The following is a 16,640-nucleotide window of genomic DNA, read 5'->3' as shown; positions in this document are numbered from 1 at the left end:
AGCAGAGGCCATGCAGCGTAATCCAATCGTCCTCGCTCTTAAGCGCTTTGTTGATCTCAAATTGAGTTGTAAGCAGTGGTTACAGACCACTGCTTGAACCTGACACGTTTCCTCCGTAATCTGCCACAGATCACACTGTTTTCACGCCGCCTTTTTTTTTTTTTTTTTTTTTCCCTCCCACCCATGGAGGACACAGATGCGTGCGGATCGTTTGCGCGGCGCCTTGATGGAAGAATCAAAGGCGCGCAGAGGAAAAGGATGAGCGTGTGTTTTGAGGAATCATGGGAAACGCTGATGATGGTCAAAGGAAGAAGAAGTCATCGTCACTCTGTGCAGCAGTTTTTAATTGAATTCAAACATATCTGTGAAGTAACCATAGTGGATTCTATAAATCGCTTGAATACGACGACACCAGCACTTCGGACATTTTTGCACTTTCCTGTCAACGTGTCGTCATCTTTGCTCTTGATGCGGCGACCATCGATGACAGCTGCTAAAAGCCTGTTTCAGGGTTACTCTCGGACATTCGGCACAGAAACAAAAAACATGACATTAAAGAAGTCAGACATGCCAGCATTAATGGTCACTAGTGTCTGTGGATGGGTTGTGGAATGTTTTGTATAAGGGGCAGCTTACAATTTCTTTTCTTTGACTCACGAGCAAAAATTTGAGCTACGAGCGCAATATGGGTAGTGAACTCAAGTCAACTCACTTCACAACAAGCAGCAGTTTGGCAGCTAGTGAACAATTTGGTTCCAGTTAAAGTTTACTGTCAAACTGAACAAAGAGAATTACACGTTGTTGTGTACGTAGTGTATTTAAAAAAATAAAAATAAAAAAAAAACTTTTTTTTAAAAAAAAAGACATACTTTGTCTTATGACAGTCTCTTTAACTTAATGCTAACAAACAATGCAAAACGCCATGTATGACTTTTTACAATAACAAACAATAACTATTCTCGAAAAATACAACTTTGTTCTAAAAAATAAAGGAAAAATGTAACTTTATTGTCATAACAATTTTTTTCTACAAAAATGTTTCTTTGTTCAAAGAAAACTGACAGTTCTCAAAAGGATACTACCAACTTTTTTTGTAAAAATATTACCTTTCAGAACCTTCAAACTTATGTTGAAAACACTTTTTTTTTTTTTTTTCCAAATAACATTTTGCTACTTTTCTAATTCATTTATTTACTGTATTTATTTTTGTCTGTGTAGTCTTGAACGATCCACATTGGGTTTTGTGTGCTTTGCAGGGCAGCACCGTTGCCCGGCAGATGGGGGCGGTGGCCTACGCCGAGTGCACGTCCAAAGTGTCGGAGAACAGCGTGCGGGACGTGTTCCACGTCACCACGCTGGCGTCGGTGCGCCGGCCGCACAAGCCGCCGCTCAAGCGCAGCGCCTCCCGCCGGGGGCTCAAGTGCGTGTCGCAGCTGCCCCTCCCGCCGCTGCCGGGTCGGACTGAGCCCGCGGACCAAGCGCCCGTCCTGAGGAAGGACCGGGCCAAGAGCTGCGTGCTCATGTAGAAATGATACGTGTACAGAAATATATGCCAGAGGACGCCTATTTATTGTTTTTGTTGCACTGCAGGAGATGAAAAATGAAGTTGCACTGTGGAAATTTGCTTTGTGTGTGTGTGTGTGTGTGTGTGTGTCATTTTGTGTTGTGTCAAAATGATGGAGAATCAGGCCTAAAGGAACACAGCACACATAAGGACGCTGCCGTAGTGGAAGTGTGGCGAGTGAAGAGGACGGGCATATTCAAGCATCCCAGGAGGACGATGATGATGGTTGTGGTGGGGGGGACTGACTGACTACAAGAATAGGAGCCATGAGGCGAGTGAGTGGTTTGTTTTTGAGCCGTGCACATGCGTCGCTACCACAAGTGCATTCTATTGAGCATATGAACACATTTGCTTATGTTTGCAACATTAATGTTGTGTTTAATGTTATTTTCTGTTACTCCTCTTCGCTCACAATTGCAAAATAAAGCGCCGGCTTGACTGCAGATGGCAACGTTAATTGCTGGCTGCTGTTTCTTTATTATTGCAGCACACATGCGGATGATGTCATTAACGCCTAATGCTTAAAAGGCTGATGGCTGGAAATGAAAAGCGCGTTCCCATACAAATAATGTGGTGTACATCCCGTCTCATCCATTTCACAGCAAGTACAACCACAAAAATACTTTTGATCTCCAATTACCGCCATCCTGACCAACATTAACATTAGTAGGACACATAACTGCTAGAGTGGGGACCCCCTACTTATGTATATTGTATTCAAATAATACACGGGTTCAAATATTAGTTTTTTTTCTTTTAAACAATATAAGAACGGGCCATCATTGATGATAAAGTTTATTTAAAGACATTTGAATGGTTTATGTGGTTTAAGCTAGTTTTAGCGCACTAGGGGCACAGATACTAGCGTTGCGTTACAGAGCAATGTTAGCATTATTTTACAGAAAATACACTTTTCATGACTTACCTTGGGGCCGTCTGTCCGTTGACCGATTTGCGGATGGCCGCATCGCTTCAGAGGTTTTATGGGGTTTAACCATAATTACCTTTTAAAAGAGTGCAGACTAACTACCTGTACTTGACATAACATTAGCTGTTGTAGCCCATAACAACAAAGCATAATTGCCTTAATTAAAGCTTTTGTACACAACTAAGCCAATTATGTTGCTTGCCACTCATCTTGATGGCGAGCGCCGCTTTAGTATTGTGCATGCGCCGCTTCGTGATTACGGCCTTGTTCTCCAGTCGGTTGCAGAGTCTCTGCGGACGAGGAGATCATAAAAGCGTAATAAAAGTGCGCTCCGCTCTCTCTCGTGCTTTGTCAGCTAGGCTAATGGGATGCAGGATTTCCTACTTGGTCTTCCTGCACGCTGAGCTAACACCACAAGCCTGTTCTTTGCTGGGTGGTCAGAGAAACCCAAGGTGCATATGTGGACTGTGTGAATGAAGAGTCGCATGACCGAATGTGATTTGTCACCCCCACCTACCCTCTCGAATCCCGAATTAGTCACTGACGTCATGGCAACCGCAGTGACGGCTGTGCTTCAGAATGCTAATGAGCTCCCGGTGGTCACTGAGACGTGCTAACGCTTACCTGCCACCACAACGAAAGAGGAGAGACCCAGAAAATGGAAATCACTTCGGTAAGCCCACTGTGTAGCATGGTGCGCTAGTGGTTGGCACATCCGCCTCACAGTTCTGAGGTTCAGGATTCGAATATTAGAATTGTTTTTTTTTCTTTTTTTATAAATCTTTATCCAGATTTATCTAGGTCAACAAAAAAAAGCAAAACAAATTCTCCTCGACCTCTCGGGAGTATGTAGCTAGCCTTATTAGCTAAGCTGGTTAAACTTGCTCGCGCCACAGAAAGTGGGCCTTACGAAACATTTGAGCAAACAACAGCATAGCATTATTAGATGACAATATTTGATTAGTTCCTGTTTACATATATCATCCATACATCAATTTTCCGTACCGCTTCTCCTCACAAGTATGAATTAAATAAATAATATACATGTATTTAGCTTTTGTCCGAAGACACCAGCCATACAAAACAATATTTTTTCGCACGTTCGGCTTCAAACATTCATGTCATCAAACCGTAGTCATGCTTGTTAGCTTAGCATACACAAGAAGTCAGCGATACCGTTTCATCAGATTGCATGGATCAGTTTCTGATGGAAAATGACGTAATCCTGCTAAATGGCTAGCAAACTGAGTTCAAAGCAACTGTTTGCGCTTTTTGGAGGTCAACAACTAAAATATTCGCGCAAACTAGCACAATATCACACGTGTAGCTGGGATAGAAGCAAAGCAATTCACATTCCTGGAACATACAGAGTCCAGCTGGTGTCTTCTCTGCATCCGGCCCCGTCGTGTCATCCAAATAAATCCAACCTGGCCTCCAGACAGGCCCGCGGCGACGCTCAGGCTCGGGCACCCCGAGAGAGCGTCGGCTTGGTTCAATGTTGGCTCATCACAGAACTCAACACTGCAGCCAAAACCACAAATGTGAAGGCGCGTTGGCTTTCAACTGGCTTCCATGAGGACGAACGAGCCAAAATTGTATAGCAGACGGCCAGAGGTGGCAGAACGACTCGCGCTCTTTACTTAAGTAGAAGTACAGATACAGCTGTAAAATAAATAAATAATAATAATAACAATACAATTACCAAAAAAAAAATGGTTCAATACAGATTCAACACTTGTTCTTGAGTAAAAGTTTAAAAAAAAAATATATCAACAACAATTTTGTTAGAGTCAATACCTGTTTAGATAACTGGCACAAGAACAAAAAAAAAAACTTCTCTGCACAGTAAAAATAACAGAATAGTCTCCCTTTTTTAAAATGTACACACATAATGGTTGTCCTGAGAAGAAAAAAAACATCATGTTACATCGCATGTTGTTGTTTAAGAGCTAGCTATCATTGGCACTAACATTGTAAAATGAGCCACAAAACATCCTAAATTCGCTCATGATAACAACTTTAAAAATATATACTCTACCATACTTTTCTGTTTTTTGTTGTTGTTGTAGTTGTTTTTTTAGATTAGATGGAATTTTTTGGAATGTCAATTTATTACCCTAATATCATTAATGCTGACTGGTTCACGTTCTCACGTCACGGCTGTCTCTTTTTTTCCCCGCCTTATGAGAACCTAAAAAGTCAGTCGATCAAGATCTCAAACCAGTTGATTTGATCTCTGTTTATGCCTTTTTCACATCGTGTTACCATCCACAGAGATTAAAAAAGTAACAAGCCTATTTTGATGGAGTAAGGACTATAATGTTGAGATATTTCAGTCAGAAAACACATCAGATAAAGTACAGCTACCTGGGCAATGTACTTTCGTCCAGTAACACACTTTGTACTTCACTGCAGGCGACCAAAAAAATATACAGATTTTATTTGGCTTTTTTTTTCTCTGATCTGGAAAAATGAAGCGTTTTACAAAAATGGATCTTTTGGCAGATCTTGTGTGCCTCTGTGGCTGCACATAATCACGGTGTTTCTTCTCTGATGGCTGCAGACAAGGAAACAAGTAAGGCCGTGGCGCAATCATAGGCGACCAGGGCCTTATGCTCTCCTCGCTGGAATTTTATTTTGTTGGCCCACGACCCCATGAAGCTGGGACAAAAAGTGTAACTTATCGTCGCTAGAACGCCCCAAAGAAACAGGATGTCATCTCGTATCGAGTTCACACAGTGTGGAATATCCAATACTGTACACACACAATCCACTTTGTAAATCTAATACAAGGGCTGTATTCAAAATAAAAAGAAATTTGATGAATAGCAGCACCAATTAAGCTAGCTCAATGAATGGGACTCAATCAGAGCACGTGTGCGTTTAATTTTCTAATTTTTTTGAATGAGACATTTGGAGATTGATTAAATAAAGTGTAGAGATTTGTTTCTTCATACGTTATACATGTTCCACTATAATTGCTGAAAACGTGTAAAAACTGAGAACTACATAGTACTGAATTCTGGAGATATAAGATTGAACTCTCTTTCAGCATTTCAGTTTTCCTGAATGTTTTTTGTTTGTTTTGTTTTTTAGGGGGGGGGGGGGGGGGCTGGCTCAAACAGCGCCCAATGACATTGGGCGCCCAATGATTTTTCCATAAGATCAACGCGCTTCGGGAAAAAATTCCACCTTAACAAGGACAATCATGCTCATTTTTGATTGACCCCGTTAATGATTTATAGCAGCAGAAGGACTCAACAAATGGGATTCAATCCGAGTCCAAATTGTGCGTCCCATGTTGGACAATTCTCTCAATCCAAATATGTAATGATTCCAAAATATTTGTCTGCTACCAACTGGAGCTCAAAGGCAATCAACCAACATTAAACCGATGACGCCATGGCTTAGCCTCATGGCGTCCAATCAGCATGCGCGTAGCAAACAATTTCTTCCCATCCACTCAGAATGCCAAGACATCATTGTGTATACTCTTCACAGCCACTAGGGGCTGTGATGTATTAAATCAATTGACCTTGTTTTGGTATTCGCTCACAATGTACGACGGAATCGCCACAGCTACTTGAACTACTGCCAAGCAAAGAAAAGACAACATGGCGCCATTAAGTCACGCTGCCTGGCTGTTGTCGTCATGGCGACACGCGCCAGAAGACTTCAAAACCTCACAGCGTCCGTCTGTCCGCCAGTCTGTCTGCCCATATGTCTGTCTGTGGCGTCTTGTGACTCGGTGCCAGGTGCACCCTCGGGAGAGCGAGCGCGGGTCACTGCCCATGTCAGACCTCAGCCAATCAGGGTTCTTTGTTCATCCAATGGCCCCGTCCCCTTGAAGTCTATAGCAAAGTGGTCGACACCTTTCTGTGCTCTGGGACCACATTTGATTTTTAAAATGGACAGATCGGCCAGGTCATTTGTAGATGAGGCAAAAAAAAAAAGTTTTGCATTTGGATGCAAAATATGTAATATATTGTATTTTAGTTTCCTAGGTTTCCTGTTCATTTTGTATTTTATAAGTAAGGGAGGACATGTTCCCCCCCAAGAATCCGCCAATAGTTGAATTTGCAATTGCCGAACAGCGAATATACAGGACTTGACTGTATACTGTTGGCGTCATGCGGAAACCTCACATCTCCTAAACCAATTTTGTAGGAAACCCAAAAAAAAAAAAAAAAAAAAAAAAAAAAAACGCCATGTTTGTTGTGCCATTAACATTGCATTGTCAAAGAGAGCAACACTTTGTATTGGTCAATAATATATCAAATTAACATGAGCCATCATTTGGCCCATATTTTTGCTTTGCTTGAGGCATGTGAACTGTACACACAACAATACACACAACAATACAATAAGCAGCAGTTTGGCAACTATTGAACAATTCGTCAGAAAAAGGGGCTTCAAGCTGTTTAATGCCACTCCAAGTTAATGTTTAGTGTCAAACTAAACAAAAAACTGTACTTAAAAAAAAAACATGGCTTTGCCTTCGGAAAGTCTGCTCAGCTTAATGCTAACAAACAATGCAAAACGCCATTGACATGCTAACGGTTAGCATCACAAGTGGCTGTTTCAAAAGCAACAAATATCTGAACACACACGGTGGAGCAGATAATATAACAATACTCACAGGCATACATTCTCTATTCTCTATGAAAAATGACTACCATTATAGCATCTTACTAAGTGACTTAAATTAGTAACAGAAGAGGAAATTGGTGTCTGTATGATTGTATTATACTGTAATGACCGTCAGGGGCCAAGGCCGGCACGCGAGAAGGAGCAGAACAACGAACTGGATTTGAGGATTGATGCACCAAACTGTTTGATAAATTACATTCTATTTACTAATGTTATTACTCTTTTGTTATATAAAGTACAATATTTTAACATGTAATTGTCCCTTATTAAAAAACACAAACATTTTTGTTTTCTGTCGGGGGGAGGCTGGAACAGATTATTGGCATTCCCATTCATTTCACTGGGGGAAAATGATTTGAGAGATGAGCGTTTTAGTTATGAGCATGGTCACGGATGGAATTAAACTCCTATCTCAAGGCACCACTGTGTATTCTTTTTTTGTTTGGTATTCTTTACAAAAAAATAATAAACCAAATAGTTTTAAAAATAGAAGAAGGATTTAAAAGAATGAAAACTAATATATATATATATATATATATATATATATATATATATATACATTAGAATTAAAGAATGACGGACAAATAAAACATCTAATGCAAAAAATATTTTAGGACACTGGAAATCGGCCGTATTCAAGAACAGAGCAGACCACATGTGACCCGTGGGCCATATTTGTCCCACCACTGGTATATAGTACGTCCAATATGCCCATCCGCTCCCTGCTGTGCCGCAATAGGCCTCTAATTTACACACACACGCTGCCTTAATCTCCACACACCAGGTGGGTCCAAACACATGCCCGCTGCCTCGCAAAGCGCCAGGAAGCGGCAGCGTTGCCCGGCAAGTTGCTCGGGCGATGAAAGGAAGCAATCAAACAAAAGGAGACAAGACGAAAGTGTGGAAGCAGCTGGCGGGCGGGCGCACCGAGAAAAGAACTTCGGTGGTGGCTTTATTACATGGCGGGCCATCCAGCACCTAGCAGGAACCCTTCACTCCTCTCGTACCGTCTGGCGTGCATCTTTAACGCCATCTTTACGACCGGTTTTCAATGTAACTCGCAGACAACAATTTCTTCTTCCTGATCACTTGTTACTAGGCAGATGACTGAATGATGATTTTAGCCTTCTCGTCTCCCGCTTGTCCGGTGGCAAGGCCCCAGTGGTACGGGCGGCAGACTGAGATACGAGTGACCCCGCTTTGACTTGCGAGCAAGTATTTGAGATGCGAGGGCTGGACGGTGGCAGTGAATGCAACTCACTTCACAGTAGCAATTTGGCAAATAGTGAACAGCCACACACACACACACACACACACACACACACACACACACACACATACACTCCCAGGCTGCTGTTAATTAGAAATAAAAACAGACGCGCACATTTGCTAATCGAGTTTTTTTTCTTTTTTTTTTTAATGCAAATCGATTATCCGTCTATTAAAATAGCAGACAGTTGTTTTTTGTTGTTTTTCTCCCCGCAGGCCGGCAATACGAGTCAACATGAACAGCGATAAAAGGGCAACAAGCTTGTTTATGAGGCCAATGACGTGTTTGCTGATTCATTGTGATGAGTACTTGGGAGAATTTGTCGCCGCATAACTATAAGAGCTTACCGCGGCTCATTTTGATACCCTTGTCGCTTGTGTACAGGAGCAGGTTGGCATTTGAGCTGGGCCAAATGGAGTCTTGTTGTTGACTGGAAGCAGACACGTTGTTTGTGCTTCATCTCTCTCTCTCTCTCTCTCTCTCTCTCTCTCTCTTTCTCTCTCTCTCTCTCTCACACACACACACACAAGCTCCTTTGTGGAACGTCTGACATTGCCAATTTCCACTGCCTGGCTCCATCCATCCTTCCAACTCTCCCTGGAGACCAGAGAAAGGATGAAAAAGAAAGACAGGTGACATATTAGATGGGAGGAATATAAGAGACAATATTTTTTTGTTTGTTTTTTAGGTACAGTGTCATTAAAATACACATCGATACAAACAGAACATGTTCAGCACATTTTCATGCTTGGTGATAAAACGACAACTTTTCTGACACATGGTCTTTCATGGTCATCAAATGTGAAACAGTTGAAACAAATTCATGTCACGTAAAAAAAAAAAAAAAAAAAAAAAAAAAAAAGGGAAAAAAGGAAAATCATTTATTCAAATTTTTATTTTACTTGATATGTTTATGATGGATTTATTATTTTGATAGATATATATGAATCAATAAAAATATTGAAAAGCAAGGGGAATTTTTTTCATGCTATTAATAATAATAATAAGAAGAAGAAGACAAAGAAGAATTAAAGTAATAAGTACAGTATAATTATGTTGTTTATATATATATATATATAGTTTCCTTAATACCAGTAATTATTATTCTAATAAATAAATATTCATCAATAAAAAAATATTTTAAAAGGCAGTCATTTATGACTTAAGTTTAATGTTTGAAATGTATTGAAGCATGGAACTACGGATCCGAAAGTTGAAAAGAGCCATTATCTTGTTATTTTGACGAGCCAAATACTAACAATTGCACAAAGTGAATGGAACTGTGTTGCATAGGGATTGAGGAATATTGCCATGGAAACATGCAGTCCATGTTCAACATATAGTATGCGTATTAAAATGCGACCTCAACGCTCGTGACAAATGACATCAGCGAAACAGCGGGAGCCCTCTGCGCAAACACATATTAAAGCACTAAAGCACCGAAAGGAAACATTCTCTCCACTTTTGAATTATTTCATTTCATATTATTCTCCTCTGACTCGACCGCTTAGTTCTGGATCTGTGTTGCAGACCCAAAAACAAAAGTGCACGTTCCTTCGCAGAAAAGCGCCGACGTCTGACTACACCGTCCCAAATTGCTGCCTGTGATTTGATTCCTTTCGGATGCGACTGCTTGTCCATTTCTATGTAAATGTTCTGCTCCGAGCAGCCCAGGATACTTTTTTTCCCTGCTGAATATAAATCATGACTTGGCAGAGAAAAGAGAAGAAATTATGACTGGAATATTTTGTTTAAAGTTCTATTTTAAATATCATTATTAAGGAAATATGTAATAGCGCTGCATACATTGATCGGCAAACAATCATCGACTTTTAGCCTACGAGCGCCGTACGGTGGCAGACACTCAACTGAATTGTGTTAATTCAGCAACACAGGAGGGTTTCCAAGCATGAATGGCCTTTTTTAAGGTCATGCAACAGCATTTCAATTAGATTCAAATCCGAATTTTGACTTGGCGACTCCAATACCTTTATTGTGTTGCTGTTGTTTTTAAGCCACTCAGAAGTTGCCTTGCTGGTGTGTTTTGGATCTGCAGAACCCAAATGCGCTTCAGCTTGAGGTCACAAACTAATAGCCGAACATTCTCCTTCTGGATTTTCTACTAAAGAGCAAAATTCATGGTTCCATCAATCACAGCAAGTTGTCCAGGTCCTAAAGTAAGAAAGCAGCCCCAGACCATAGCATTACCACTGACATGTTTGACTGTTGGTATGATCTTCTTTTTCTGAAATGCTGTGTTACATTCATGCTTCACCTTCCAAAACGTTCAACTTTTGTCTCGTCAGTCCATAATAATATCCTCCCAAAAGTCTTGGGACTCATTCAGATGTTTTGTTTTGCAAAAGTATGACGATCCTTTATGTTCTTTTTGGTCAGCAGTAGTTTTTGCCTTGGTCATGGAACACTTGTATCTCAAGGTACCACTGTAGGTGAATTTGTAAATAATGAACCATATGCCTGAGATTACTGTGCATGTTCCAATGAAACTCTTTTTAAATGACACTGAATTTATGATAAAGTAACACCGCTCCCATCATGCAACGCGACGTAAACAACACGCCACCGTTTTGTCCACGTGCCGCCGTCGTCCCGTCCACATTGATGTCCCAGCGAGCCGGAATATCGAGCATTGCTGAGTAACCTCGCCCCCGATCTCTCCCTAAAGAACACCCACCCACCCGCCGGACCGCCACTCGACAATACGGCCCCGCTCGTCCCCATACTGAGAGAAACTCATTACTTGCGAGGATTAGATCGATCGCTGTGTGGCGGCGATGCCCAGTGGAGGGGCTGCATGCCTGCCTGGCCCAGCCAATTTGTGCCAACAATGGAGCTCATCTGTGTGTGTGTGTGCGTGTGTGTGTGTGTGTTGACCGAGAGCTCCCACACACACTCACGCTATTTTGAATCATAATCAGAAAGGGCACTGCATAATCTGTCCATAAGGAGGATGTTATCATTTCGAAAGAAATGCACACACACACGGTCACTCTAAAGTGGGTTTTGCCTCCTACCGTCACTATGGAAACCGGAGCGTAAACACGCTGGGATTGGCTTGTTTCTCAGACACACACACACACACACACTCACGCACACATCAGGCCTATCTTTATTTCGCAGCAGGCTTGATGCTGTTGAAGAGTGATGATCGTCAGTTCTTCAAGGTGTATCTGCAAGTTTGGGCTGATGTTGGAAGCGGCGGGGGTGAGTTTTGGAGGGTGGGGTGTTAATAAAGGATTAAGCATCAAAGCGGAGAGCGCAGCAGCAGCAGCAGCAGCAGCCGCAGCAGCAGTCGAGCTTTCCATAAATTAAGTACCTTTTTTTTTTTTTTCTCTCTCTTTCTTTTTGGTCTACAAGGCACCTCCTCAACGTTGTGTTTCAATGTGGTCAGTGCACACGTGTCAAACTGAGGGGCGATAATGACTCCTTTTAATGATTTATGATGGGATTAGCATTAGGAACACTTGGTCGTATTGCATGATTATTATTTATTTGAATTTGTAAAGGTAGAAATCTGATGTTTTCCAGGCAAAAATTTTTACTTTACGGTACTTTGTTTTATGTCGGCGTTATTGTATTATGCCTTACATTTCGCTTCCTGATTGGCCAAGGGAAGACACATGGTTCTATTATTTTATACGGTAATGATTGTCAAAGTGGGACAAGTACCACTAGTGGTACTCAGGCTCCCTCTACTGCTACATGGAAGAATCACAATTCAGTTGTATTGAACTTTTTTAATAGGCTACATTTGAGCTGTTCGTAATCACGTTCAGTAGGATGACTGACAAAGCTGAATAGCCTTTTAATTTCCCTCGTTTAGCGCCACGCGTTCTCTCGCTGGCTACGGCTCTGCCACCCCCCACCTGCCACCCGCGCCGATGACAACCAAAAATGCTTCGACCAAGAGAGAAGACAGATTAGGAAGGAGTTAGTTTCAAAGTAGGGTTTTAATCCTAGGTTAGGGTTTCAACTCCAAACATGGGTTAGGGATTCAAATTAACATCTCAAATCAGGGTTTGGGTTTCAAATTAGTGTTTTAAACCTGTGTTAGGGTTTCAAACAAGACTTGGGTTTTAAAGTAGGGTTTCAAACTAGGCTTCATTTAACGAAATAGATTTCAAGACCAGATAAGGGGTTCAAGCCTGGGTATGTGTGTTGAATTAAGGTTTCAAGTTATGGTTTCAAAGTAGGTTTTCAAACAAGAGTTAGGGTTTCGAAAGGAGGGTTTCAAATTAGGGGTTCAAGCCAGGGTTGGAGTTTCTAAGCAGGGTTGCAGGTCATGTTTAGGGTTTCAAAGCATCATTTCAAGACTGGGTAGACTTTCAAAATAGGGTATTGAACAAGATTTAGGGTTTCAAGTCAGGGCTAAGGGTTAACGATATTGTAAGGGTCTCAAAGTATGGTTTTAGGTCTGGGTTAGGGTTCAAAAGCAGGGTTTCAAGTCAAAGTTAGGGTTTCATAGTAGAGTTTTAAAACAAGTTGGGGGGTTTAGAATTGGGTTGAAGCCTGGTTTAAGATTTTAAACAAAAGTTAGGGTTTCAAACAAATGTTAGGGTTTCATATTTAGGTTTAAACCCGTGTAAGCGTTTGAAGTCAGGGTTAGAGTTTCAAGACATAAGGTTTCAAATTAGAAGAGGTATAGGACAGGCGAGCTACGCCCTCTACTGCCAAATTACCAACATTACAGTTTCTATTTCACCTTTTGCTATTAAATCTGTTTATAAATGTCAATGAAGCGCAAGCTAATTCGAAAAATGATCAATAACGGAAGCAAAGGCGCAGAGAACATATATATCTTTTAATTCCTCATTTCATATATATATATATATATATATATATATAAAAGGACAACACTTTTGCCCAAATCGGGGCTTGCGGTCATATTCACAGGAGCAACACGTGGCCGGATTGACAGACTTAATGGCGGGAAAAGGATTGTCACACGCACACACCGCACACGTTCAAAGTTTGATTGACGGCTCACATTGAGGCTGCAGTACAGCCAACAGCCACCAGATGGCAGACGACCTCTTCCTACATCCTGGACTCCTCCTCACCTCCCTCCTCTCCTTCTTCCACGCTTGATCCCTTCTTCACCTCCACTGCTTTGCCCCCACCCCCTTTCTCACCCGCTCCCCTCACGTCCCTGAGCTCCAAACCCCCTACCCACACCCAAAACCACCCACTCTTCACTCTTTCTCTTCTCCGATTGGTTCCAGACGTGCCACTGGGCTCTTCTTGCCGACTCAACATTCCACAGCTGGAGACAGCGCACACACACACACGCACGCACGCACACTCACACACACCTTTTCTTCCTCCCCCCTTCCATCTCAGTCCAAATCCATGCAGCAGCACACACACACACACACAAAAACATTCCTGCAGGCGGGGGAAAGACAGGGAAATGATCCTAAATCTGCTTTTTGGGGGGTAAAAACAACAATCTGGTATTTACATTGGTGTTGGGAGGAGGCAACTCGGTTGTTGGCAAACTTTCCAAAAGAAACAAACCTGGGGGAAAAAAAGAAGCTGGAAAAGTCTCCAAATATCTTGATGAGACAAAGAAAGAAACAAAGAAAGAAAGAGAGGGAACATGTTGACAAACAACAAATTCAAGTCATAGGGTTTCAAACTAAGGGTTAGGGTTCCAAAGTCTCAAGCTTCAAGTCTGCACAAGACCGGGATAGAATTTCAATCAAAAACATTTTCGGGTCACAAATTAGGGTTTCGAGATTGCGTCAGGGTTTCAAATGAGGGTCAGAAAGCCTGGGTACGGCTTTCAAAATGGAGTTTCGAAGTAAGGTTTTAAGTAGGGCCAGACGTATAAAGACTTTTTGAGGCCGATGCAAATTCCGATATTTGTGAGAATATAATTCCCATAACCCATTATATGGATATGTATATATGTTATTTGGAATAGGAAATCATTCAAAATCCTTTAGTGGGGTGAAAACGACAGTCTTGTATTGCGTGTCAGGGGCTGGGGTGGAGGGGGGGTAGAGTTTGCAAATGTTCCAAAACAAACTCAAAAAAGAAGCATGAAGAAACTCTTCTAATCTGTTGAACCAAGCTACAAAGGAAGAGAAGCAAATACGTTGACCAAAACATAAATAGATGTGAAGAAGTGTGTAAATACAAGGGAGGAAAATTTGCTGACTCAGCTCCAGGTGAAGGCGAAGAAAAGTGCAAGAACAGAGCAGGAGCAGGAGCTCACGTCACTGGAAATGTGGACACCTCCTCCCCCTTCATCCTCTTCCTCGTCTTCAGATGCTGACGTGTCCGAAGGGAAGGGGGCGGGGTCGGGATGATGACATCAAACAAGTCAGGGTTGTGCTGGTCTTGTCTTGGTTTTTAAGCGAGAAGAAAAACTGAATTTGGCAGCAGAAGAGCGAGCGGCTCCTTGGCGAGAAAAGCTCCGGAGTCATTTATTTCTTAAAGACTTCAAGGGGACGTATTATGGAAAATCTTTCCTGTACAGTGGCGCTTTGAGAGACCAGTTGAATTCATTCCGTGACCACACGCTTATCTCAAATCATCCTTCCCCATTGAAATGAATGGAAAGCCAATTAATCTGTTCCAGCCTTCCCCAAAACCAGCAAAGTAGTTTTTTGAAAGAGTTTGTTTTTTTTTCTTTTTACAAGAAAATCTGCTCTCCAAATAACCTGCAAAATACGAGCACTAAACAACAACTAACTAATGTATTTTCTAGGGCTCGACCGATTAATTGGCCGATATTAGCCCTTTTAAAATCGGCAAATTATATTTTCCCATACATTTGCACATTACAGCAGAAGACAAAGATAATGACATGGAAATAAACATTGAAAAAATCTGCAAAACAATCGGACGATTTTTGTCGATTTTTCTCCGTGTTGTAAAATTCATCAAATACTAAATGACAAGGTATTGTTAAAAAAAAGTCAAATGTTCTGCCTGCAATTCATGTCTTTATTGTTGTTAAGTGTTAATGGACTAAAAAGAAGTTATTTTATTCATTACACATTTTTCAAATGAATCGGTCGATTAATCGGATGTCATAATTTTATTCTACCAAATATTGGAATCAGCATCGGTCTCAAAAAATGCATATAATATTTTCCTTCCTTGTTGTTCTTCCTTGGGCTCTATTGGCAGTTGGGCAAACCAGATAACGGCGCATTACCGCCACCTACTGACATTTTCCTTCCACTGCAAGGAAACCAATGTCATTTGATGGTGGCCAGATGTTGTGAAGTGAGTTGCCGCTTTAGCTCCTACCTCAAGACAATACGGCTCTCACGTCAAGGCACTCGTATCTCAAGGCAGCACTGTATAGGAATGAAATTCAATAACCAAGTAAATCTTTTGTGGGTTTAGGATGGGGGCCTGGATTAATTGGTCGACTTGGCGATGAAGTGCTGCCCCATGAATGAAACTACAATTGAATCTTTCTCTTTTCTTCTTTTTGTAGCCACTCGCCTCGTCGCAACCCCCTAGCTCTGTCACAGTAACGAAAGCCGTGTTCGGCTTGGCCCTGCAGTAGAAGGGGCGGGCGTTAGCAGTGGCTCTCTTGCATGACAAAACTGGATTATTTCCTTTGTTCTGTACAAATTGTGCTGTAATTGTTAATCCTTGTGGTATTTTGAGGAAAGCATGTCACAGACATGTTATTAAAAAACTTGGGAAGGTTTTAAATTGTGTGGGGAGGGGAAAATGCATAATATGACTCCTTTAAATTGAGATGCTGCTGCGCTCTACACAGCCTTTCACTTTTTAGGGGATTATTTTTCTCATTCTTATTTTTGGCTTTGCAAAATAAAGGTTCCGGTCCAGTCTGGCCCAGTTCTGAAGGTTCTACTCGGGCTGCTCGTTGAGCTCCATGTCCGACACAAGGATGTTCTTCTCCACCTGCTCGCCCTGGCCCGAATGCGTGCGGCTGTAGCGGGCACCGTCGTAGGACCCACGCGCGCCCACCCCGCCGCGCCGCCGGTACAGGTAGATGATGCCCACGATCAGAACCACGAGCACCACTCCCGTCACCAGGACCACGATCAGTGTGGGCAGGTGGTCGCCGCTCAGCAACTCGGTGGAGGACTCGATAACTGCAAAAAGCAAATAAATGTTAGATTATGTCAATGTAGGAACATGTCAAATCAAACGTAAAACAAAGAGAATTATATGTTACATAAATTTGCCTTAAAGTCCGCTGGATTAATGCTAAC

The 16,640-nt window shown here is 41.8% G+C and overlaps 2 protein-coding genes across 2 annotated transcripts in view; one reads left to right on the top strand and one right to left on the bottom strand.

Moving 5' to 3' along the window:
• rnd2 (Rho family GTPase 2) overlaps positions 1 to 2,010 on the top strand; it is a 35,515-nt gene extending 33,505 nt beyond the window's left edge. Inside the window, exon 5 of the mRNA XM_061699959.1 lies at positions 1,257 to 2,010. Within this exon, the coding sequence (XP_061555943.1) occupies positions 1,257 to 1,526 (270 nt within the window). The 3' untranslated portion in view covers positions 1,527 to 2,010. The remainder of the gene's footprint in view (positions 1 to 1,256) is intronic.
• Positions 2,011 to 13,219: 11,209 nt separating this feature from the next.
• The window catches only part of mrc2 (mannose receptor, C type 2), a 34,274-nt gene continuing 30,853 nt past the window's right edge, over positions 13,220 to 16,640 (bottom strand). The window contains exon 28 of the mRNA XM_061699697.1: positions 13,220 to 16,520. Coding sequence (XP_061555681.1) covers positions 16,273 to 16,520 — 248 coding nt within the window. The 3' untranslated portion in view covers positions 13,220 to 16,272. The remainder of the gene's footprint in view (positions 16,521 to 16,640) is intronic.

This window comes from Phycodurus eques, chromosome 16 (genome assembly GCF_024500275.1).
Source record: "Phycodurus eques isolate BA_2022a chromosome 16, UOR_Pequ_1.1, whole genome shotgun sequence".
In the NCBI taxonomy this organism is placed as follows: Eukaryota; Metazoa; Chordata; class Actinopteri; order Syngnathiformes; family Syngnathidae; genus Phycodurus; species Phycodurus eques.
The sequence above is the reverse complement of the archived record's forward strand: the minus strand, read 5'-3'. Positions and strand labels throughout refer to the sequence as shown.